The 26,288-nt window shown below is 47.7% G+C and overlaps 1 protein-coding gene across 2 annotated transcripts in view; it reads left to right on the top strand.

The window, feature by feature from the left end:
- Window positions 1-205: 205 nt before the first annotated feature.
- PSD3 (pleckstrin and Sec7 domain containing 3) overlaps window positions 206-26,288 on the top strand; it is a 741,896-nt gene continuing 715,813 nt past the window's right edge. Inside the window, exon 1 of one of the 2 annotated variants that reach the window (XM_077274292.1) lies at window positions 206-1,042. In XM_077274292.1, the coding sequence (XP_077130407.1) occupies window positions 308-1,042 (735 nt within the window). In that variant the 5' untranslated portion in view covers window positions 206-307. The remainder of the gene's footprint in view (window positions 1,043-26,288) is intronic. The other variant, XM_077274259.1, reaches the window with a different exon arrangement.

The following is a 26,288-nucleotide window of genomic DNA, read 5'->3' as shown; positions in this document are numbered from 1 at the left end:
CACTTGCATATTTTAGTTAGTATGCTGACCAAAATACAATAGTGTGAAAGTAGCCCAAGATCGACAACTTACATTTACAGATTTTTTTAATTTATTGAGAAATGCTTGTCACATTTGAAAGTGTGTTCTCGGAGAATAAATTGCTCTTATTGAAATTATTGGGAGTATTGTCATTAAAACGTGTTCCTTGTTGCTTTAGGTATGCGGTGTTCGAAAGATGAGGATTTCAGGGTGGTCTCGGGAAAAGTTAGATACTTTTCCATTGGTAGGATATACAACTGTCTCTTGACAAGCTCATGCTGAGGAAATGGCAGAGCAGCAACAGATGAAAACTTCCTTCCTCTATATCCAGCTGAAGTCACCAAGCAAATGTGCTGAGCGATCACAGGAGGCGTGCTGCTTGGCAGAGAAAACTTTCTTAGCTGCAAGCAGAAAGGCATGTGACGTTAGGAGGCCAAGTTCTCCTGTGAGAGAAGACACACAGCCTGCCTGTAGCAAACTCAAGACTGAGGCAGGCTGTTCTGCCCAGAGTACAGTGTCATGTTCAAACATCTGCACAGCGATGAGCAATGGCACCAAGAACAGCAAAAATACAGCCCAAGGGAAGACACTGGCATCTGCCACTACAAGAGACACAACTTATCTTCACAATCAAGGAGCTGGATTGTGCAGTCAAATGCAAAAAAATGGAACCTTCGGATCTGATGTCCCCGTGAACAGCCATTATGTGCCTGAGCCAAATTGCTGCCCCTACAACAGTCACAGCTATGTTCCGAGCAGCTGGAATATGATGGACCAACATTACAAGCCAGGGAAAGAAAAGATGTGGTGGAAGGTGGAAGTATGCAACCCCACTGTGACAACCATTCCAATTCTTTGTAGAAGTCCTGACTTTAAAAGTTTCCGAGATACAGTGGTAGAAAAATCTGCCACATTCATAGGATTGAATGACAGATATATGGGGCAACGCTTGGAAGGAAAGAGGCTATCCACCAAGTATCCCATGTCAGTGATTACCGCTAGTCCTGTCACACTGGAAAAGGTAAGTCAGCGTACAAAATCTGCATCCAAATTATGCTAAGTATGTTAATACAATGTCATAGTTTTTAATGTAAACCTCTGATTCTTAGCTCTTTAACCCCTTAATGACCACCAATACGTCTTTTAACTGACCTCAGATATAAGAGAATAGCATCCCCATACAGGTGACAATCCAGCAGCTGTCAGCTGTATCAGTGTTTGCAGCATCCAAATCTGATTAACCACTTAGATGCTGCTGTCAGTAATGACTACATCATATACAGTAAATGGTTAACAGAGTGTGGGGGCTTCCTCTTTATCCCAACTGGTGCCCTCAGATCATGATTGTGTGGTCCTGATGTTTGCGATGGCAATTCATGACCAAATAGCGGCCTTAGAGTCTCCTGGCTGTTGTAACCTGTTCAAAAGTTAGCGGCATTTAGGTGGTAAAAATGCACATTTTCATTCCTGTCATGTCACTGTGCATTAATTCCTGAATATCACCTGAAGGGTTAATAAAGTATCTCACTATAGTTTTCAATATGTCAGGGGGTGATGTTTCTAAAATGGTATAACTTTTGGGGGTTTCCCAATATATGGGACCCCTAAAGTCACTTCAAACCTGGATTGGCCCCTAAAAAAATAAATTTTGTAAATTTCCTTGAAAAAAAGAAAAATTACCGCTACATTTTTAAACCTCCTAAAATGCTAAAAAAATAAAATAACATTGTACAAATGGTGCTGATGTAAAACAGACATGAGGGAAATGTTATTTATTAATGTCTTGCTGTGGTATGACTATCTGGATTAAAGGGATAATCATTCAAAGTTTGAAAATTGCTAATTTTTGTACATTTTTCTCAAATTTCTGATAATTTTTACAAATAAACACAAAACATATTGATCTAAATTTACCATTATCATAAAGTATAATTTTCCATGAAAAAACAGTCTCAAAATCACTGGGATTTGTTGAAGCGTTCCAGAGTTATTACCACATAAAGTGACAGTGGTCAGATTTAAAAAATTTAGCTCCGTCAATAAGGGGTTAAAAATTAGGAAATTTATTATTATTATATAAATGTATATTTATTATTATTATTTCTTATTAAGTTCAACATCACATTGCCACAACTCCTAAGTATACTCCATTCATTGAACACAGGCAGCTATAAACTATAACAGTTTAGAAAGCTTTATATGCAGTAGTCAGTCTCAGTGTAAGGAGTTAATCTAGATTCTGCAGAGGATTGGGAAATTACAATGATGAAATCTGTATTTGGAGTTTTCAACATTTCTTTAGAAATGAGAAAATCACAAAAGGATCTCTTTCTTAAAGCAGCCCTCCAACTGAGTTCTTTTTAACTAAATCAGTGTATATGTGTATGTAATGTAGAGCGTTAACATGACATTAGGGTATCCGTGAGTCAAAAGTAGCTTAGATGTTAGTTAACCTACTCCCCATTCATCCACCATACCCACCTCTTTCACCGAACCCTTGCCCAAATACCTGATGCGGTGACCATTGCCGAATAAAAACTTTACACTGAATTTGGATTAAATGGCCACAGCAGCCTTTTATTAACATTTAATAAAACGATTTAACAATAAAGTCCAAAAGAGGGGTTGTGGTCCTCAAAGCCCCAAAACCTAATCTTAAGTATCCACAGCCCACCGTGGCCCCAGGTCGTCTTACCCCCAGTCGCTATGCACCAGCTCGGGGGCAGATGATAACCAACCTGTCCGAACCACTAAACAATTGACGGGTCCCTTGATTAACCCTTCCATAGGATTGAACAGACCCCATCCAACCGAAATTCCTTAGGGGAGTCCAGGACCTCGTGAGATCCCCCCCACCAATCCACCATATCCATTTCCACCAACTTCGAGGACCTTCCCCCCCATGCCACCAACATGAATGTTCTGACCACTCAAACATTCATGTCCCCCCACACTTTCAAAACTGTCTCGATGCCTTCCTGTATGGCCAAGCACCACATATCCATGCCCACTGCGTTTAAATGGACGCCATCCGCTCTCCAATAACTTCCTTCACCGGATTCCAAATCCACGTGCCTAACTACCACAGCGCCATTCCTTCCCATAAAACGAAAGACTACTTTATTCAACGTAATCCTCGCTTTATTAACCCCCGCCACTGATCTTGCTCCTGGCCATACCTTCCTCGGGATAATATTGGACCAAACTACCACCACTTTTGGAAACATCGCCCACAGCCTTAGCATGTCAAACTTAATGTCTTTTATCAACTCTCTGCAAGGCCTCTTACCCAGATCATTCCCTCCTAAATGTATTACAACTATGTCAGGAACACAATCCAACCAGACGAAACGATGAAATTCAGACAAAAACTGACCCCAAACCATCCCTCTTTTACCAATCCACCGTAAGGTTGCCGATTCCTGAGGAAAGCCCAATTGACGCCCCGACGGGCGCACCGCAGCCCTCAACGCTGCCCAGAAGACAAATGAGTGTCCTATAATCCAAATTAACATATGATGATGATCTGAAACAGAAAAAGGAGGGGAGACAAACATCTCAGATAAGGTTTGGCCGAACATAAGACCGAAATCTCTCGGATTCCCAGCGACCAATTTTCTTTATCACATCCTCCTGCAAACCCAATCTAGCAGCTTCCATTGCTGCCCCAATCCTGAACAAATGACCATTATATTCCGCGGCTGGTAAACCCCCTTTCTCCAAACAACGTCTAAAAACCGCTATAAATTGGAACCGGGACAAAAAAGAGCCGTCAGCATGAACCAACAACGGTTCCCTTAAGGACCCCCTGTGTTGCATAAAATTCCTCAAACAAAACACCGGACACAAGGGAGAACCCCGAACCTCAAACAGTACAACTTTACAACCTCTCCCATTCACGTCTGTTTTTGAGGAGCGAAGGAACACCACCACCCTGTCGTCATAGACGTCCACGTCTTCCCTCAGCAAGCCCCCACTCATAAATCTGGATGGGCTAATGAGCTCCCCTAGGCGGAACTCTCCCATGTAGAAGCGCATATGACTGATAATTTTCTTCCAATTACCAGCAACACTTCATATGAAACAGGCCGCCTGCCGTCCACTGACTTCCACCCTCTCTTCATACCTCTTACCACTTGCCGCACCAAAAATGATTTGGTTTCATCTGTCACTCCTCTGACTTTAAAGCCAAATGATAACACCGCCACAAACTTACCCAGTTTGGACACTGACCAGCCTGACTCCCAGCCATGACCCAACAACAACAACAATTTACTCTCGTCCTCAATCTCAGTGCTGATTGATGCCCTCCAAGCCTCACAAATATTCCATGCTTGGCCGTACTGCCTCCAAGACCTGTCTGCCAATGACAGGAAAAAGATGCCTCACAGCCCGCAAGGCAGGTTCCATAATTCCGCTGGACACTCCGTGCCCTGCGAGTCCGACTCCGAGCGACGCTCCCACTGTGAACAAAAAAGAGAATCAGTAACAGAGTTAGAAGAGCCTAAACAAACTTCCGCTACAATCCATAAGTTAAATTTCAAACCTACAAACACCAAGTGCTGCAGTACTTTCACGACTGCCGGTGATGCCGACGATAGAGTATTTATCGCCACCACTGCACCTGCATGTTCACAAAGAAAATGGATTTTTCTGTTTTGAACCATCTCCCCTCACCGAGCCAACGCTACCACCCTGGGGAACAACTGAAGCCAAGTGCGGTTTGACACCAAACCCGAATCACTCCATGACTGAGGCCACATCAACACCATCGAGTTGCCGCGAAAATACAGACCAAAACCGCTGCTTTCATCTACCTTGATGAACAAACCCAAAACGTCAGCATCCACGATTGGGCGTATCCAAATTGAACGACCATTATAATTCTCCAAAAACCGTTCCCACACTTTCAAATCATCTCTCATCTCCTTTTTTAATCTGATAAAATGCAGAGGGGATTTTACCCCAGACGTTGCCAACGATAGCCGCCGACAAAAAACACGCCGAATCGGCAAAATCCTGCACGCAAAATTCAGTTTGCCTAATAAGGACTGTACCTCTTTCAAAGTTAATTTACGTGCACTCGCTGCTCTCTCTACCTCAGCCCTCAAAGCCATCACTTTTTCTTCTGGCAATCTGCACTCCATAGCCATTGTATCGATCTCGATCCCTAAAAAACTGAGTGAAACAACCGGCCCAACTGTCTTGTCAGCCGCTAAAGGAATCCCAAATTTTTGAGCCATTCTCTCCATGGTATGCAATAAAATTGAACAGTCGGCTGCCTGTGCTGAACCCAATAAATAAGAAGTCGTCGAGATAATGGATACAGGAGTTTAAACAAGAAACATCCTTAACCACCCATTCTAAAAAGTACTAAAAGTTTCAAAGTATGCACTAGAAAGCAAACAACCCATCAGAAGACAACGATCCACAAAGTATCCTTTATCCCCAAAACAACCTAACAAATGCATGCTCTCTGGGTGTACTGGTAATAAACGAAATGCTGCTTCAATATCTGTTTTTGCTAGAAGTGCCCCTTTTCCACATAATCTCACCCAGTCTACAGTCGCATCAAATGACGTATATAAAACCCGAACACAACTGAGGATCAATCCCGTCATTCACTGATGAACCTTTTGGGAATGATAAATGATGAATAAGTCTAAATTTATTGGGCTCTTTTTTCGGAACTACCCCAAGTGGCGAAACTCTCAGGTTACTGAAAGGGGCCGATTCGAAGGGACCAGCCATCCTGCCCAAGGTGACCTCCTTTTTGAACTTTTCCGAGACCACGTCTGGAAACTGCAAAGCCAATTTTAAATTCTTTTTTGACAACCTAATCTCTTGTTAAATAAATGGGATCCTAGAATCTTCCCTAAAACCGTCTCTCAACAACAATGCCGCCGCTACGTCAGGGTACCTATTTAGATAAGCTTCCATCTCTTCCAGTCGAACTGGAGTCACCCCTTTTTTCAATTGTATCACTTCCCTTCTGCCTGCTTCCCCAAAAACATTTTGCGGCCCCATGCGTTCCCCCACAAGATGAGCATTCGTGCCTAAACTTACATTTTCCCCCGAATCTACAGTTCCCTTCATTAAAGGAGAAACACAGTCCTTTTTGCATATCCACTAAGTGCTCTGACTGCCCTGAACCCCCAGTGCCCCCCTGAAAAGGCTGACCCGACCTAGAAGGAATCATCACCTTCATCCATAATGCAATATCCTTGTGGTCCCATCTAATACTAGGTCGAACAGCTTTACGCTGACGAAATTGTTCATCGTATCTTAACCATCCTTGTCCCCCATAGACCCTATACGCCTCACCTATTGCATCCATGTAACAAAACAGGCCTGAACAATTCTCTGGTGCCTTCTCCCCAATTACACTTGCCAAAATGGCGAATGCTTGTAACTAGGGTTGAGCGACTTTTATTTTTATAGGATCGGGTCGGGTTTCACGAAACCCGACTTTCTCAAAAGTCGGGTCGAGTGAAATCGGCCGATCCTATAAAAAAGTCGGGGTCGGCCGAAACGCGAAACCCAATGCAGTGCAATGGGATACTATGGTTCCCAGGGTCTGAAGGAGCGGAAACTCTCCTTCAGGCCCTGGGATCCATATTTAAGTGTAAAATAAAGAATTAAAATAAAAAATATTGATATACTCACCCTCTGACGCGCCCCCTGGTAGTAATTGGCATCTTCCGTTCCTAAGAATGGCGCTTGAAAGACCTTTCGATGATGTCACGGCTTGTGATTGGTCGCGGCGGCCCACGTGACCGCTGAGCCACCAATCACAACAAGCCGTGACGTCATTCTCAGGTCCTAAATTCCTCATTCTAGGAATTTAGGCCATGAGAATTACGTCACGGCTTGTGATTGGTCGCTGAGCGGTCACGTGGGCCGCCGCAAGCCGTGACATCATCGAAAGGTCCTTCACGCGCTCATTCTTAAGAAGGAAGGCTGCCGGAAAGAAGCCGAGGGTGAGTATATTCCTATTAGGTGTATACTCACCCTCAGACGTACCCTGCTTCTTTCCGGCAGCCTTCCTTCTTAAGAATGAGCGCGTGAAGGACCTTTCGATGATGTCACAGCTTGTGATTGGTCGCGGCGGCCCACGTGACCGCTCAGCGACCAATCACAAGCCGTGACGTAATTCTCATGGCCTAAATTCCTAGAATGAGGAATTTAGGACCTGAGAATTACATCACGGCTTGTTGTGATTGGTGGCTCAGCGGTCACGTGGGCCGCCGCGACCAATCACAAGCCGTGACGTCATCGAAAGGTCTTTCAAGCGCCATTCTTAGGAACGGAAGATGCCAGTTACCAGCGGCGATGTCCAGGCTGTGTCGGAGAGGTGAGTATATCAATATTTTAATTCTTTATTTTACACTTAAATGTGGATTCCGATACCGAGTTCCGATATCGCAAACATATCGGAACTCGGTATCGGAATTCCGATACCAGATTCAGAAGATCGCCGACCTCATGGCCGACCCCACACAGGGGTCGGGTCGGGTTTCATGAAACCCGACTTTGCCAAAAGTCGGCGACTTCTGAAAATGGCCGACCCGTTTCGCTCAACCCTACTTGTAACAAATTCGAGAAAGTTCTAGGGATTGACCTGTACCTCCTCCTTTCTTTGTCCTCTTTTTTGGTATCCTCCTTCCTAACCCTATCCAAGTTGAAACGTTCTAACGGCAACAGAGAAAAAAATCTCTATATATTCCCCTTTCCATATCTTGTCTCTCACCTCGCTTTTTAAGTGAGCCCCCAAGGGGCCTTCGAAACATACATATACCTCTCCTTTCGCCGCATCATCCAGGCGCACTGTGTCATCCTTCTCTTTCTCACCACCCACCCCTGTGCTAAAACTAGTACTAGCCAAGTCATCCATAACTGTGTTGCCTCCAGACGCCCTACACCCTCCTGTTAGGGACTGAGTACTACTACCATCAGCAACCACTGTATTTGAAATGCCCTCATTGTCAGCAAAACCTCTAGTGCCTAATACGGAATTCCCATCCCCCAACCAAGCTGCCGATGGAGATGCTCCTCTCACACCTCCTCCAGACCCCAGTAAAAAGGCTAAATCCCTAAGTCCGTGTAACAATAAACCCATGCCCCTGCTCACCCCACCAGACAATAACTCCCGCCCCATATTCTCAATAAGCGGTAAGCAGGGATTAACAGGAAAAATACGCTCACTCTCACCTGGCTGCCTGGGTGCTGTGACCCCACCAGCCTTAGATCCTGCATCCTGATGAAAACGTCCTGTAGCACTCATAGATAGGTCTTCTGCTCCAGTTGTAGCCGCTGGGTCGACCTGTAGGCTTGGCTGCTGGACATTTTCAGCTGGTGCTGTAGCTGCCAGGCCAGGGACCCCTGAGGCTGATGCTGTGCTGTAAGTGACTCCTGTAACGTTGTGTGCTGCCGCACATGAGCTTCCCTGCGCTTGTGCAGGGAATCCAGAATCGCCGCCCGAGGCTGCTGATCACTGCCTGCCTCCCAGGAAGGCCATGGGAATCGATCCCCCGATTCGGCCTGCGCTGCTCCTCTGCCTACCGCCTGGCGTCGTCGCTGACCGCGCGCTGCTGCCTGGGCCGGCCGGCTGCCACCCGCTATGACTCCCATGCTGAGGGGCTGAAAGGTAAGGCCCCCGCCTCCTGGTCTCCCGCTCTTGACCTCGCAGAGCAGGCCTTGCTGCAGCGCAAGCGCCCGCCGTCCCTGGTCCCGACTCCCGCTGGGGGACACTCACCGCCGTGAGGGAAGCGGGCGCCTCCCCCTGCTGCAGGTCCCGCCGTCTGCTCGGATTCCTCCCAGTGCTCTGACGAGGCACGGGCTGCCTGCGGCCAGTGTCAGGAACCGGAGGGTCCCTGGAGGGGCTCCGTACTCGGCGCCGGACCCTGGGGGTGGCATCTGGGCTAAGGCGCGCCGGAGGCCTAGCTCTACGTGGCCGTCTGCCGACAGATGGGGTTTGCGAGCCTCCTGCTGCCACCCCCTGCAACAGGCTGCTGATGGAAGTCTGCAGCCATGCTGTTCCTTGGGTGCCCGCAGCCTCCCTCAAGCTTTGAAGCAGGGCTTCCACCTCCATATCTGCCATGTGATAGGGAGCTTCTTCTAACAGGTGGGTACCTGACTGTTTGTCCCACCAATATGGCTGCACTATTTATAAACCCGCCTTTTTTAATCCCTCTGCCCCTCCCAAACAGTGATCTCATCACCTCATCATTCCCATTAACCCTTTATTTACTTTTAAAACCAAAAGGCTCCTTATCATCTCACGTCTCCTTGTCCTGCCGGCCTCCCTTTAAAGGGCCGGTGGCCCAGTACGGCCTCACTTGCCTACCGCCAGCTTCTCCAGGATCCAGCACCATTCCGCTCCTCTGCTCACCACTCTGCCGACCGCCTGTAGCGCCCCCACCGCCGCAGGGCCGAGGGGTACCCGGTACCGGGCCTGGGGGAGTCTCTGCTCTGGGGTTGTCACGGTGGCTAGGCCCCGGTCCGTGACCCTGCCGTGGGGCGCACAGTGAATAGCAGGTGTGGATGATGTAGATGGGGGGTGAGGCTGTGGTGGTGCGGTGCAGTAAATAACGAGGACACCAGGTTGCAGTCTCTTTACCTCTTTACTGAAGATCTCTGGGTCCTCAGTCCAGAATACGGTTCACCAGGCTGCGCAAGTCCGGCCGGTCCAATGGCACCTCCAGAGTTCTCTTCACAGGTGGAAATCGGTGCCTTCCTTCTAGCGCTATGTGTTGCGGTCCTTCCCTGCTGTGCTTACGGAAAGTCCCCACAACCGTTGTGTCTGTTTCTTAAGTTCCCTCACAACTCGATTAAATGATGTTCTTCTAATCTTCCGTCCCTCCCTGATGTTCTGGTTGGGACGGCACCCGTTTGACGGGTAGGCTCGGAGCTCTTCCGGGACCCTAGAGTCGCCCCTCTCCACAGGTTGCCCCCCAAGACTGCATAGGTGATTTGTGTTAGACAGCCCGCCTTAAACTGACTGTCCTGCCGCTGTTTAGAGTATTGCTTGAAGCTGATTGTTATAATACTCCCTCGGCGTTCCGGCCACCGGTAATGCGCCTCAGTAGGGTGTTGCTCCGGTCTTACAGCATGACCCCTACTGGTATTCTCCTCTTGCTTTGATCTCGTTTCTCACTCAGCACAATCTATCTCGCTTCTGATCCTTCCTTGGGCACCGCCGCTACCCGGAGCAGGCGCGGTCCCGTTACGTTCGTTCAAGTTGCCAAGCCTCTGTCAGGATCCCACCCCTGACAGAGACCCTACTGCATCTTCCCCTACAACACCCTCTGCCACAAGGTGTTGCCTGGTTCCAACCCAGTCAGCTTTCTCATCTAACTTCCTGCCTGACCCCCAGTTTACCCACTATGGTGGGGAGTGGCCTAATGAATAGCACCCTTAGCTCCCCCCGGAGGCCCAGCTGTGAAATGTATTGGTGTCTGTGATACCTGATCAGATAAACTCCTTCAGTGCCATCGGACGCACCGTAGCTCCCCATAGTGGCGGAGCCACAGTACTGCAACGACCAGGACTCTGGGGCGCTGCACTCCCCCCTGGTTAAACACAGTACTCCGGGACTGGGAAGAAAACAACAATACAAGTTAGCAAAAAGACATACAATTTTGTTGAGTGCAATAACAATAAGCATATTTGAACAGAGCTTCCCTTTATGGGAGGTGAGGACACTTGAACGTTACAAACATGGTAAATTATCATAGCAACATGCTATACTTAACTTTTCTTACCCAACCGGGTATTCTACTAAGTGCAAAAATTGTTGAACAATAATTTAACTTTGCCTTTAAGGACATACACTCTTAATCTACTAAAGACCTTCCTATAATCACATTATAAGGTATTTTAACTTTTTCATTCTCCTTCTTTAAATCTGCAGGACCGCCTGTCCTATCGGCACCAGACCTACTGCCTCTCCTTTCTGTTACAGGACCGCCCCGTTCAGCCAGGGCCTACTGCCTTTTCAACTACTATACACAGTATAGAACATAACATTACTTTCAGTTTAAGAGCACTAAGTCATCTCTACATGACTCCTATGAGCAGGGGCGTAGCTAGAGCTTTTGCCGCCCGGGGCTGTTCCCGAGTTTGGCGCCCCCCCAGAACGTATGCGATTTTCACACTTAGTCATGTACCCACGAGCTCCTCTCCCTTAAGCTCCCAATGTTCAGTGAAAAACTGAGAGAAGCAGAAGAGAAGCTCGTCACAGGACCATGAGTATGAAAATCGCATATGAGTGACGTGTCCATGTGTCGACGACTGGAACCTGCAGAGCTGAATCCTGACATCGCAGCTTCTGAATTCTCACAACTAATGCACTGCACACTTTTAGGATTCTCCCTGGCCGGTGGACAGTCATGTCAGCACAAGCATGCGATTTGTATACTTCTGACCACATTCCGACTAGATGTGCCCGGCCTCGCTCAGTTCATTTTCATAGAGTGAGGCCACACATGTCTAGTCAGCACGTGACCGCATGTATGTAAATCGCCAGCACCAGAGAATCCTGACAGTGTGCAGGGCGCACTGTGAGAAGTCAGAAGTCTGCAGTCACAAAGAATGACTGCAGACTCATTACAAACCTGGACATCCCCTTTAATGCTCCTAACATAAATAAAAACATGAGAGTTAGTCAGTATCACCAATAACATGTACATCCAGGAACCTTATAGATGACGTCGCCTCTGGAGTTGTTCTCCTTCATTTCTTCATCTTGTCCAGACCCCATGATGAGTTTTCTCATCCACAGCCGTCTCTGCAGACTTCCATCTTCCCAGCTCTTTTGCAGAAAATCTCCACATGATGCCCTTAAAGATACAAGTGTCATTATAATGCTCCTGAATAAAAAATTTCCCCTCACTATATTGTCTGCATAAAATATGACCCCACACTGTCCCTCTTATGGTACATGCTCTTCACACGGACCTCCCCTTTCCATACCGGCCCCCTCTTCATACTGTCCTCTCACACTGAGTCCCCCCTATAGGGCCCAGTATTTATACTGTACTCTCTCATCACACTCCCCCTCCTTTGTATACTATCCCCTCCTGGCTGTGCCCTTACACTGTCCCCCATGCTACGCATGCACACATCCCAACACCCTCACTCCCCGTACTCTGTCCACATACGTTTTTCACATCGCTACTCATACTGTGTCCGCATACATTCCCCCGTTTGACCCCAAGCTCTCTGCACCCATCCCCCATACTGTTTCCTCATATATGACCCCCATCTCCCCCTTTGCTCTTCATTTTGTGTCCTCAGATCTCCCCCACACATTAAATCCCCCCATCCCCATGACAAATCTCCCCCCACACACATTCAATCCCCCATCTCCATACACAATAAATCCCCCCATCTCCACTCATATTAAATATCCCCAATCCAATAATATATCCCACTATCCCCACTCACAGTAAATCCCCCCCACAATATATGCCCCCATCCCCACTCACAGTAAATCCCCCCACAATATATGCCCCCATCCCCACTCACAGTAAATCCCCCCCACAATATATGCCCCCATCCCCACTCACAGTAAATCCCCCCCACAATATATGCCCCCATCCCCACTCACAGTAAATCCCCCCACAATATATGCCCCCATCCCCACTCACAGTAAATCCCCCCCACAATATATGCCCCCATCCCCACTCACAGTAAATCCCCCCCACAATATATGCCCCCATCCCCACTCACAGTAAATCCCCCCCACAATATATGCCCCCATCCCCACTCACAGTAAATCCCCCCCACAATATATGCCCCCATCCCCACTCACAGTAAATCCCCCCCACAATATATGCCCCCATCCCCACTCACAGTAAATCCCCCCCACAATATATGCCCCCATCCCCACTCACAGTAAATCCCCCCACAATATATGCCCCCCATCCCCACTCACAGTAAATCCCCCCCACAATATATGCCCCCATCCCCACTCACAGTAAATCCCCCCACAATATATGCCCCCATCCCCACTCACAGTAAATCCCCCCCACAATATATGCCCCCATCCCCACTCACAGTAAATCCCCCCCACAATATATGCCCCCATCCCCACTCACAGTAAATCCCCCCCACAATATATGCCCCCATCCCCACTCACAGTAAATCCCCCCCACAATATATGCCCCCATCCCCACTCACAGTAAATCCCCCCACAATATATGCCCCCCATCCCCACTCACAGTAAATCCCCCCCACAATATATGCCCCCATCCCCACTCACAGTAAATCCCCCCCACAATATATGCCCCCATCCCCACTCACAGTAAATCCCCCCCACAATATATGCCCCCATCCCCACTCACAGTAAATCCCCCCCACAATATATGCCCCCATCCCCACTCACAGTAAATCCCCCCACAATATATGCCCCCCATCCCCACTCACAGTAAATCCCCCCACAATATATGCCCCCATCCCCACTCACAGTAAATCCCCCCCACAATATATGCCCCCATCCCCACTCACAGTAAATCCCCCCACAATATATGCCCCCCATCCCCACTCACAGTAAATCCCCCCCACAATATATGCCCCCATCCCCACTCACAGTAAATCCCCCCCACAATATATGCCCCCATCCCCACTCACAGTAAATCCCCCCCACAATATATGCCCCCATCCCCACTCACAGTAAATCCCCCCCACAATATATGCCCCCATCCCCACTCACAGTAAATCCCCCCACAATATATGCCCCCCATCCCCACTCACAGTAAATCCCCCCCACAATATATGCCCCCATCCCCACTCACAGTAAATCCCCTCCACAATATATGCCCCCATCCCCACTCACAGTAAATCCCCCCCACAATATATGCCCCCATCCCCACTCACAGTAAATCCCCCCCACAATATATGCCCCCATCCCCACTCACAGTAAATCCCCCCCACAATATATGCCCCCATCCCCACTCACAGTAAATCCCCCCACAATATATGCCCCCCATCCCCACTCACAGTAAATCCCCCCCACAATATATGCCCCCATCCCCACTCACAGTAAATCCCCCCCACAATATATGCCCCCATCCCCACTCACAGTAAATCCCCCCCACAATATATGCCCCCATCCCCACTCACAGTAAATCCCCCCCACAATATATGCCCCCATCCCCACTCACAGTAAATCCCCCCACAATATATGCCCCCCATCCCCACTCACAGTAAATCCCCCCCACAATATATGCCCCCATCCCCACTCACAGTAAATCCCCCCCACAATATATGCCCCCCATCCCCACTCACAGTAAATCCCCCCCACAATATATGCCCCCATCCCCACTCACAGTAAATCCCCCCCACAATATATGCCCCCATCCCCACTCACAGTAAATCCCCCCCACAATATATGCCCCCATCCCCACTCACAGTAAATCCCCCCACAATATTATATGCCCCCCATCCCCACTCACAGTAAATCCCCCCCTGCACCTTCGGTGTCTTCAGCTCCACTGGAGCACTTACCACCGCTCTGTGTCTCCTGGTCGATCTGCAGCTCCTGCTCTGCCGCGCAGGTGACCTGATCACGCTGCTGGCGTCGCTCTGACCCGGCAGTCAGAGCTTCAATTGTACTCGCACCTCAGATGCAGTACAAGTGAACACTGGGAGCCGGCGCGCCGCAGCTTCTCTGTGCCGGCTGTCAGCTTGACAGTCGACACAGAGAACAGCCGACTCCCAGTGCGGGGGGTGACAGAATGCAGCCGCCGGGGGAGACACTGCGGACCGCCGCTTTAGGCGTCCCGACTGCGCCCCCCTGCCGGCTGCTCCCCCCTAGATACGCCACTGACTCACCCCCGCATTGTGCCGCCCCCCTCATTGTGCCGCCCGGGGCGGACCGCCCCCCCCGCACCCCCCTTCCTACGCCACTGCCTATGAGGACTCAGGGTTTACCTTCTATCCTAACTATCTATCAGCATTATCAACACATTTTCTATTGAACATTAAGCCTTCTCATTATCTTTCTTTCTATCATGCATGCTGGACACCACGTCTATCCCTACGGGTCCACTGCATCCTTCTTCTATCTTTCACCTTTTACTTCTCAGAGCACATCATCAGTATTTCTTCACATTTAACTAATTAAACACATATAACTTTTCTCATATAAACATTATCATCATTTCCTTTGGTCAAGACATTATTGCTTCCTATCTTAAGCAATATCACGGTTTAAGCGTAACAAATGAACATCCCCTTTAAGAGGGGACCAAGTCTCTATGAGGTAGCGTATCTTCTCAAGCTACCAGTCCATACTCAGCAAAGGTTCCAGTGTGGTATCTTCACAAAGAGTCCTTCGTTAAGTAAAACCAGTAGGGAGCGCCTTTAATAAGGTGCAAACTATATACAAGAAGTTCGGATCATGCACTGTTCATGATTTCAGCAGTTCTGTAAACTTTGTGCAAAAACTTGGAAAACAAACAAGAAAACAAAACAATAGGGATCCCGGGTCCATAGAAGGATCCCCTTAAGAGTTAACCCTGGACGGGTTTAGCCAAAAATCAGAAACAACAAACCAGCAGTTAAGAACTATGTACATACTCATGGTATCGAGGTTTACTCTTGCTCAAGTGGCTTGGGCTCCGGGCCCCCGCCGGCTGTGGCACGGATACCGGCGGCAGGCCCCGCAGGGACTGCCAGGTCACCTGGTGTCTGGATTTGTAGACTGACCCTGCTGGCAAGTTCAGGAGTCGCTGCTAGGCGTACAGTGGTGACGGTCACCAGATTGGGCCGATCTGATTCGGTCGAGATTGAAGCAGCGGGTGACACGTTTTTAGGCTCACATCGCTGAACATTCCGGGCACGCCATCCCTGTGCGTTCCGGCGGCGGATGTATGTCACCTGATCCCCCTCTCGTAAGGGTTCGCCATCTCGGTCACAGCAGGGAGTTTCCACGTCGTAACCAGCAACGAAAATGTCAGTCGTTAGACCCAGTTCCTGTATAGAGCCCCATCCTTTCCTTGGGTGGAAGGCCAACACAGTGCCCCGCCTCACCATGTCCCGGTCATCACATGCAGGAGGTGGTTGTTGTGCCCTTGGTGGGGCAGTCAGCTCTGCCTCTTTCTGCCTTTTCCAATGTAGGATCAAGCATTGTTTGTATTGCTCCCAGGTAAGCACAGCAAGGGTGAATCCTTCTTCCCGAACTCCATCTGGCCCAACCCGGGGGGTGTCCCACTGGAGGGTCACCCCGTCTGGGCCCACGTCTACAGGTTCCCCCATCCTAGTCGGCAGCGGTGGCACCAGCTTCCCCATTGCATCGGGGGGTAACACCACTAGCTCTGCCGATAGTAGACGGCTTTTACTGGGGTGAGGGCCGGTTGCGGGAGCGGGATCGAGCAGGGGAGCAGGGGCGTCTTCCATACCTGCGCCTGATGTGGTTCCACCGATGTCGATCCGGTCCATTAATGAGGACGCTGGAGTTGGCCGCAGCCCGGACCGCGACTCCTCCAATGGGGTCCCCGGATGCGGCTCCGCCCACCATGGTTCCTCCTCCGCTGGCTCCGAGGACGGGATGGGTAGGCTCAGCTCCGCGGCCGGTTCCAAAGAATTCAGATCCTTCCGCTGCAGTGGACACAGGTCCGCCTCTGGTGAAGGAGGGCAAGCCGGAATCGCTCCTTCCTCGTTCAGGCACTTGCTGTTCGTCATCGCTGCCTGATAGTCGGTGGCAGTGCATGCACCTGACTCCGCCATTTCTCCAGGGCCGGGCTCCTTCTTCACCTCGTTCCCACCGTTGCAGATCAGGGGGCGGTTCTCCTCCGCTGCTGGGCAGGTCGTCCTCTCGCAGCAGGAGTCGGAGGGGGCGGTCGCTACTTCTGGCGCCACTTTGGTAGTCTCCTCCCATGGCACGCCCTTCTTCTCCCTCTGCGCTCCCGGTGGCGCTGCAATGGTGGCGACTTTTGGCGGGAGTTTTGGCGGTAAATGGCGCAGCACAGTCTTTACAATAAAGTACAGTCCAAGCACAATAAATCACAGTTCCAAGACACACATGACCTGATTCTTCAGGCTTAAGTAGATCCTGTTCGTGACGCCAAGTTTGTAGCGCCCCCACCGCCGCAGGGCCGAGGGGTACCCGGTACCGGGCCTGGGGGAGTCTCTGCTCTGGGGTTGTCACGGTGGCTAGGCCCCGGTCCGTGACCCTGCCGTGGGGCGCACAGTGAATAGCAGGTGTGGATGATGTAGATGGGGGGTGAGGCTGTGGTGGTGCGGTGCAGTAAATAACGAGGACACCAGGTTGCAGTCTCTTTACCTCTTTACTGAAGATCTCTGGGTCCTCAGTCCAGAATACGGTTCACCAGGCTGCGCAAGTCCGGCCGGTCCAATGGCACCTCCAGAGTTCTCTTCACAGGTGGAAATCGGTGCCTTCCTTCTAGCGCTATGTGTTGCGGTCCTTCCCTGCTGTGCTTACGGAAAGTCCCCACAACCGTTGTGTCTGTTTCTTAAGTTCCCTCACAACTCGATTAAATGATGTTCTTCTAATCTTCCGTCCCTCCCTGATGTTCTGGTTGGGACGGCACCCGTTTGACGGGTAGGCTCGGAGCTCTTCCGGGACCCTAGAGTCGCCCCTCTCCACAGGTTGCCCCCCAAGACTGCATAGGTGATCTGTGTTAGACAGCCCGCCTTAAACTGACTGTCCTGCCACTGTTTAGAGTATTGCTTGAAGCTGATTGTTATAATACTCCCTCGGCGTTCCGGCCACCGGTAATGCGCCTCAGTAGGGTGTTGCTCCGGTCTTACAGCATGACCCCTACTGGTATTCTCCTCTTGCTTTGATCTCGTTTCTCACTCAGCACAATCTATCTCGCTTCTGATCCTTCCTTGGGCACCGCCGCTACCCAGAGCAGGCGCGGTCCCGTTACGTTCGTTCAAGTTGCCAAGCCTCTGTCAGGATCCCACCCCTGACAGAGACCCTACTGCATCTTCCCCTACAACACCCTCTGCCACAAGGTGTTGCCTAGTTCCAACCCAGTCAGCTTTCTCATCTAACTTCCTGCCTGACCCCCAGTTTACCCACTATGGTGGGGAGTGGCCTAATGAATAGCACCCTTAGCTCCCCCCGGAGGCCCAGCTGTGAAATGTATTGGTGTCTGTGATACCTGATCAGATGAACTCCTTCAGTGCCATCGGACGCACCGTAGCTCCCCATAGTGGCGGAGCCACAGTACTGCAATGACCAGGACTCTGGGGCGCTGCACGCCCGGGTCACACTGCGCTCTGTGTGACATGGAGGTGGCTTTCACAATGTAAGTCAATGGAGCTTCAGAAAGAAGCTTACATTGTAGACCAGACTTCCGGCTCACGTATGAAGCTTAGTGTGACCCAGAGTCTGATATCACTCAGAAGAGGAGCGTAAGGACGCCTGATACCAGAGAAGATGGCGGTAGTTGAGTATGTTAACACTCATGAGCCAGCATGAAAAAATAATCGCCGATGTGAGCTGAACCATAGAGAAACATTGGGGTGAATGCAATCTGATTTTTTATCGTGTTGCACTCGCCCGATTGCATCGCAAGTGGCAATGAGCCCATAGAGGCAGAAACACAGATTTCAGTGATCTATCACTTATCTGGCTGTGTGTTGTTTACTTACAATAAAGGTTTTATCACCTGGTAACTATCGCTACGTAGACTGCTGCTCACATGACTGTTAGACAGACCACACCCCTCCTGTGATTAGTAGCTCACTGTCAATATACAATATGCATACTTGGTGTGAGCGGGGTTAGCTCTCTGAGTTCTGCAATATGCTACACCTAAAAACTCTGCTTCTATCACAAACGCTGCACCCAGTAAACTAGGTGATACATCATTGGATTCAAGATCTCTTTCCCTACATTATGCTGCTCTCAGATGAGGTAGCAAAAAGCTGCTGACAGATTCCCTTTAATTTCCTTACCAATACAATAAATACGCCAGCACAAATAATAATTTAAGACTAACAGTTCTGGCTGTATTATGAATAGTGCAAAAATGATACATATCGCAGCCATGTATCCAGGCCATGGAAGTGGTCATGTTTCACAGTACTGAATTAAAAATATCAAAATGATAATAGTTGCAGAAACCAAGGATGGATGTTGGATATATTACAATTTGTAGATGGTATGAACTTGTTGTACTCATTGTAAAGAACAGTTTACATTGCCTTATACTCAGAAAAATGCTTTTGTTTTGTTTACATGGTCTAAATGATGTGTTCCTAGTAAATATCCCATGATGTGAGTGAGTGTTAACAGCTAAATATTAACTCAGAGGAACAGATGACTAAAAGCTATGTCTTGCCTCCCGAAGTAGAAGGCAGCAGGACTTAATGGCTTCACCTCTTCCAGCAACTTAAAGGGAAGGTGTCACCCCCCCCCCCCCAGGCGTTTTTAACTAAAAGAGCAACTTTGTGCCCCCCGGACAGACTACAGGTATGATGGGCAAATTATAAAAACGAATATTTCAGCATTGGAAGGGACCCCAAATAAAAGAGCCACCTTGACAGAATGCAGCATTAGTGCTGCACAAGGTGGCTCTTTTAGTTACGAACGCCTGGGGGGGTGACAGGTTCCCTTTAATGAATTGGTGTAACTGGCACATTTTACTTGTTTTCGCTGTATTCATTGCATTTTGTCTCTTATTCATGAAAGCAATTTTATCTACAATAAACCCTATTTGAACCTATTTGAGTTTTCTGGGTATGTTGTAGCTCACTGTTGTACAGTATCTTCTAAAGTCAATATAATGGCACATTTAGGTAAATAGATGGTTAAATTTTGCAACTGAATTGGTTGAAGTCAGTCACTCAGTTATCTCAGCTCATCAATCCGAGAGCAGGAAAATGCTACAGCATATACAGTATGGGATAGTCTGAGAGGTGATACTGCCATTTAGAGAGAACGTGTGTAGATAACAAACTGGAATAACAATAAGTGCAATAGGGTCTTATCCGGATTAGGCCCCTTTCACACATCAGTGTTTTGCTATCAGTCACAATCTGTCGAATTTTGAAAAAAACGGATCCGGTGACTTAAGGCCCCGTCTCACATAGCGAGATCGCTAGCGAGATCGCTGCTGAGTCACAAGTTTTGTGACGCAACAGCGACCTCCATAGCGATCTCGCTATGTGTGACACGTACCAGCGATCAGGCCCCTGCTGCGAGATCGCTGGTCGTGTCGGAATGGCCTGGACCTTTTTTTGGTCGTTGAGGCCCCGCTGACATCGCTGAATCGGTGTGTGTGACACCGATCCAGCGATGTCTTCACTGGTAACCAGGGTAAACATCGGGTTACTAAGCGCAGGGCCGCGCTTAGTAACCCGATGTTTACCCTGGTTACCAAAAAAAAACAAACAGTACATACTCGCCTTTCGGTGTCCAGGTCCCTTGCCGTCTGCTTCCTGCTCTGACTGAGCCGCCGTACAGTGAGAAGTGAGAGCACAGCAGTGACGTCACCGCTGCGCTCTGCTCTCAGTGTACGGTCGGATCTCAGTCAGAGCAGGAAGCAGACGGCAAGGGACCTGGACACCGAAAGGCGAGTATGTACTGTTTGTTTTTTTTTGGTAACCAGGGTAAACATCGGGTTACTAAGCACGGCCCTGCGCTTAGTAACCCGATGTTTACCCTGGTTACCCGGGTGCTGCAGGGGGACTTCGGCATCGTTGAAGACAGTTTCAACGATGCCGAAGTCGTTCCCCTGATCGTTGGTCGCTGGAGAGAGCGGTCTGTGTGACAGCTCCCCAGCGACCACACAGCGACTTACCAACGATCACGGCCAGGTCGTATCGCTGGTCGTGATCGTTGGTAAATCGCTTAGTGAGACGGGGCCTTAATGCCGCCGTTTTTTTCTCATAGACTTGTATTAGCGACAGATTGCGACTGCCTCACGTTTCATCCATCATTCTCTGGATCCGTCGAAAATTGTTTGTCCGGCGGCCGGAGACAACGAACAAAGTAACGTCTTTTGTGTCCGTCGAAAAAAACGGACAGCGATGGATCAGCAATGGGTCTGGCGTTTGTTCAAACGGAAGCCTATGGGCGCCGGATTCCGTTTTTTTAAACTGAGCATGCTCCAATTTTTTTAGGATCCAATTAGCCAGATCCGCTAGTCTGATCCGGTGAAAAAACAGATCCGTCGCATCAGTTTTTCACAGTCTGCGATGGATCCATCGATCCGTTGAGCCAACGGATTGTGACTGATGGCAAAAAACTCATGTGTGAAAGGGGCCTTACAAACGAAAGAGTAAAATTGGATTTGCTCAGTTGTGACAGTCACAACCCCTTCGTTAGCTTGTAAGCAAAGACGGCGGCTGCAGATCCACCAAACATTTAGTAAGCACACTTGGAGATGAAAGTGGCTATACAATCCGCGCTGCCGAGGATCCAATATATGGAAAACAAAAGCGGTATGGAGGCGGTTTTATTTGTCAACGCGTTTCGAGGTAATCATACCTCTTCATCAGGACAAAGCAGAATGATACTGATTTACACAGTATTTTGATTGGAATAATATAGAATATTACAACTAGAGTCTCAATTGAACAATTAAGAGCAAAATATAGAAGATGTTTCAGATCTAAATCAGGTCTCATGTGCATGGCAGAGACATGACTAAGCTGAATGGGGTCACATAAAGTCTTCAGGGATTCTGCGTGCCAAGGTGTGGTACTTGGTTGGGTTTTGTTTGAGGGAGATACACAAACTATAATAATGCATAGGATGGAGTATGCCTGTCAGATTCACATAGAAACAAACAAAACAACCATAGAAAGCCTACAAAATAGTTAAAGAAATCACTGGATAGGTTTGGAGAAAACTTTCTTTATGTTCATCTGCACATGTATAACATAATAGCAAAAACCCACCAGGGAAGTCCAACGAGAATCCCCATATATGATGTATGCTGCCTGCACCATTTACACGTACAATGCATTATTATAAGAAATAAATGAATTAAGATGACCTTGCTCAGTGATTGGTTTATACGTCTTTTTCTCCATTTTGACTCCCATTCATATACATTATTTAACCCCTTCATGACTGGTGGTATTTTCATTTTTGTGTTTTCGTTTTTGGCTCCCCTTCTTCCCAGAGCCATAACTTTTTTATTTTTCCATCAATATGGCCATGTGAGGTCTTGTTTTTTGCGGCACAAGTTGTGCTTTTGAAAAACACCATTGGTTTTACCATGTCGTGTAAAATTCGAAATGCAGTGAAATTACAAAAAAAAGTGCAATTCCACAGTTATGGTTTTTTTTTCCATGTTCACAAAATGCTAAAACTGACCTGCCATTATGATTCTCCAGGTCATTACAGTTCATAGACACCAAACATGTCTAGGCTCTTTATTTAAGAGGTGAAAAAAAATCCAAACTTTGGTTAAAAAAACCCCATAATTGGCGCCATTTTCCGAGACCTGTAGCATCTCCATTTTTTGTGATCTCGGATTGGGTGAGGGCTTATTTATTGCCTGTCAAGCTGACATTATTAATACTACTATTTTGGTGCAGATACGATCTTCTGATTGCCCGTTATTGCAATGTAGCGGCGACCAAAAAAACGTAATTCTGGCATTTTGAATTTTTTTCTCGTTACACCATTTACCAATCTGGTTAATTCTTTTTTTATATTGAAAGATCAAGTGATTCTGAATGCGGCGATACCAAATATGTGAATGTTTATGTTGATTTTTTTTATTGTTTTATTTTGAATAGGGCAAAAGGGGGGTGATTTGAACTTTTATATCTTTATTATTTTTTTATATTTTAACTTTTTTTACTTTTTGCATGCTTCTAGTCTCCATGGGAGTCTAGAAGCTGCAGTTGACTGATTGGCTCTGCTACATACAGGTGATGATCAGATCGCCTGTGTGTAGCAGAAATGCTCACTTGCTATGAGCGCCGACCAACCACCGTGCAGCGCTCATAGCAATCCAGCAGTGACAACCATAGAGGTCTGCTGGAGAACTCTGGTTGTCATGTCAACCCATCGGTGGCCTACGATCACATGACAGGGTCACCGATCGGCGGGATTTCCGATGCGTTCACCGGAAGGGCAAGTTAGAAATTGACAGCGGCATTTAACAGGTTAACAGCCACGGGTGGATCGTGATTCAAAACAGCCGACATGTGCCAGGAAAGATGTGGGCTCAGCCCTGGAGCCCACATGAAAGGGAGGGATTCCGACATGGGCGTACTATTACGCCCATCGTCGGAAAGGGGTTAATTGACCATGGATTTCTGATCACGTTACTATCTGGGTTTAGGTGCTGTGTTGCCACGAACGGAATAAAAACAGCAAATACTCTAATATTTTTGTCACTCAGTATTACACAAGATGTACTTAATCAAAGTCAGACTAGAACAAGGGTGGGCAATAAACTTTCCCAAGGGGCCACATGGGAAACTCTGATGGCTGTGGAGGGTCAAACCAATAGACCAATTTGAATTCTGCTTATTTATTGAGCTGAATTATGTATGTTGACTAGCTGGTACTGTTAATAAATGTTACGATATTATTGTAACTTTATAATTTTGTATTCATATTTTTCGCTCATTAATTTTTTATTATTTTGTATTCATATATGGGCTTATTGTAACATGTATTCATACTGGTAGAAGCTAATCAAAACCATGTAATGTATTGCTTTTTGTCAAGTTTGTATAAAACACATACGTGAAAAAATGGTACGGGTGTCATCATTGTTTTCCATCAATGTGTCATCCGTGTGTATGTTTTTACCATGAGATGTTTCTTGTGTGGCGCCCCAGTAATGAGACACCTTTTTATAAGCCCAGAGTTGAACCAGCTGATTTTTCACTAAGTGGCAGGATTGCTTTCTAATTACTGATAGATTTCCGCTGGTGTCATGACTTTCCATGGCTTTTTGCGCCTCTTTCCTCATGTGTCCAATACTTTATTTTATATCATCAGTGGTTTGTTCACTTTGCCTGTGTGGATTAGATAGGTTGCTACCGACATCTGGTGAGAATATCATGTCCATAGCACCTTTAGAAATGTATTTACAAAGAAAATTGGTGACGTGTTCAATACTTATTTCACACACTGTATATCTGTGTGCGCGCGTGTGTGTAATGTGATTAAATATGTATTTTTAGCTTAAATAAATATTTTATTTTTGTGACGTGTGGTACTCTGTTTATAGGATTTATGATTTATTTTTACACACCTATTTATGTGTTTTGTAAATTGTTTATCAGACCAGAAAGAGGAACAAACTAAGGCCAGTTTCACACGTCAGTGGCTCCGGTACGTGTGGTGACAGTTTTCTCACGTACCGGAGACACTGACTCACGTAGACACATTAAAATCAATGTGTCTCTGCACATGTCAGCATATTTTCACGGACCGTGTGTCTGTTTAAAAACATGGAGACATGTCAGTGTTCGTGGGAGCGCACGTATCACACGGACCCATTAAAGTCTATGGGTCCGTGTAAAACACGTACCACACACGGATGCTGTCCGTGTGCCGTCCGTGTGCCGTGCAGGAGACAGCGCTACAGTAAGCGCTGTCCCCCCAGCTTGTGGTGCTGAAGCCGCCATTCATTTCTTCTCTCCAGCAGCGTTCGCTGGAGAGAAGGAATGAAAAATCATTGTTTTTTTTATTTTTTTTCTGGTTAAAATCAAGTTCCCGGCAACCAAGCCCCCTCCCACCCCCTGTGCGCCCGCCCGCTGGAAATAAAATACTCACCTAGATCCCTCGATGCTTCCTCTCAGCGCCGCAGCTTGTCCTGTATGAGCGGTCACGTGGTGCCGCTCATTATAGTGATGAATATGCGGCTCCACCTCCCATAGGGGTGGAGCCGCATATTCATCACTGTAATGAGCGGTACCACTTGACCGCTCATACAGGAAGAAGCTGCGGCGCTGAGAGGAAGCATCAAGGGAGCTGGGTGAGTATTTTATGTCCAGCGGGCAGGCGCACAGGGGGTGGGAGGGGGCTGGTTACCGGGAACTTTATTTCAACCGCAAAAAAAAAAACAATGATTTTTCATTCCTTCTCTCCAGCGAATGCTGCTGGAGAGAAGGGATGAATGGCGGCTTCAGCACCCAAAGCAGGGGACAGCGCTTACTGTAGCGCTGTCTCCTGCATGGTCCGTGTGGTACCCAGTCGGCACATGGGCGGCACACGGCTGCCGCACGTGTGCCACACTGATGTGCCACGTGAGCACACGGACACACGGACATGGATAACTCCGGTACTGATTTTCCCGGTACCGGAATTATCTGGACGTGTGGGACTGGCCTCAGTAGCAAATTTTAACCACGCCCCTATTCACGCCCCCAAGGCACACCCAGTTATCATTTCTTCCTAGCCTGGCAAGAGGAGATGCAGAGTGGGCATGGAAGCAGTGAGGGACATTCAGCACATGGCCGGGACTGCAGGGCACAGACCCATATCCGGGACTGTCCCGATGTATCCAGGATGGTTGGGACCTATTCATTTATTTCTTTGTTGCTCATTCAAAGTTCTAGACTGTGTTTTCTGCAGATGTTAGCACCAAACTATCTTCTGCAGTTTTGCTGCTTTTTTATGCATCTTCCTCCTTGTTTGTTGTGTTTTGGGCACAGATTTGAAGCATTTTTATGTGTTTTCATAGTACAGAAATGCTTTGATTTTGCAATTAGAAAAAGCAACTGCGCATTTTTACATGTGTTTTTTCACGCTCCCCATAGAAGACTATACACAAAAAAAACACAGTTCAGCAGCATCTTTAGATACACAGTAGGAAGTAGTTTTCATTAACTACAGCCCTAGAATCAGTATTTCTTATATCACTTTATTAAACCCCTCTCTCTGCAGTTCCATTTTCAACATAAAATTTAATTTTATTGATTATCTTAACAGGTTGAGCAGTCAGTCCATGCAACACAAGGCTGGGATAACAGTCACAATAGCAGACTATGTTGGTTGCATCTACAGTAAAAGGGGTTGTCCACTAATAGGACAATCCCTTCATAAACTAAATGTTCAGCCCCGATAAAATAATAAAGTCTATACTTACCTCCTGTGCCAGAATTTTATACCACTTTGCGGTGAAGAAAGAATAAATTACATTTTTATCACTAAAATGTTTTTTTATCCCTAAGTGTTTAATTTTTCTAAGGGATAATAGGAATTTTTTTACAACAAACTGAGGTCCATTTTTTCCTGAGTGCGCCAATACCCTTCATGCAATTGGGAAATATTTTTCAGGCACGGTGCAAAGCTCGGAAGGCAAGGAGCG

The sequence above is a fragment of the Ranitomeya variabilis genome, chromosome 1 (assembly GCF_051348905.1).
Source record: "Ranitomeya variabilis isolate aRanVar5 chromosome 1, aRanVar5.hap1, whole genome shotgun sequence".
NCBI classification, from domain to species: Eukaryota; Metazoa; Chordata; class Amphibia; order Anura; family Dendrobatidae; genus Ranitomeya; species Ranitomeya variabilis.
Note: the sequence above shows the minus strand (reverse complement) of the source record. Positions and strands in the feature narration are given on the sequence as shown.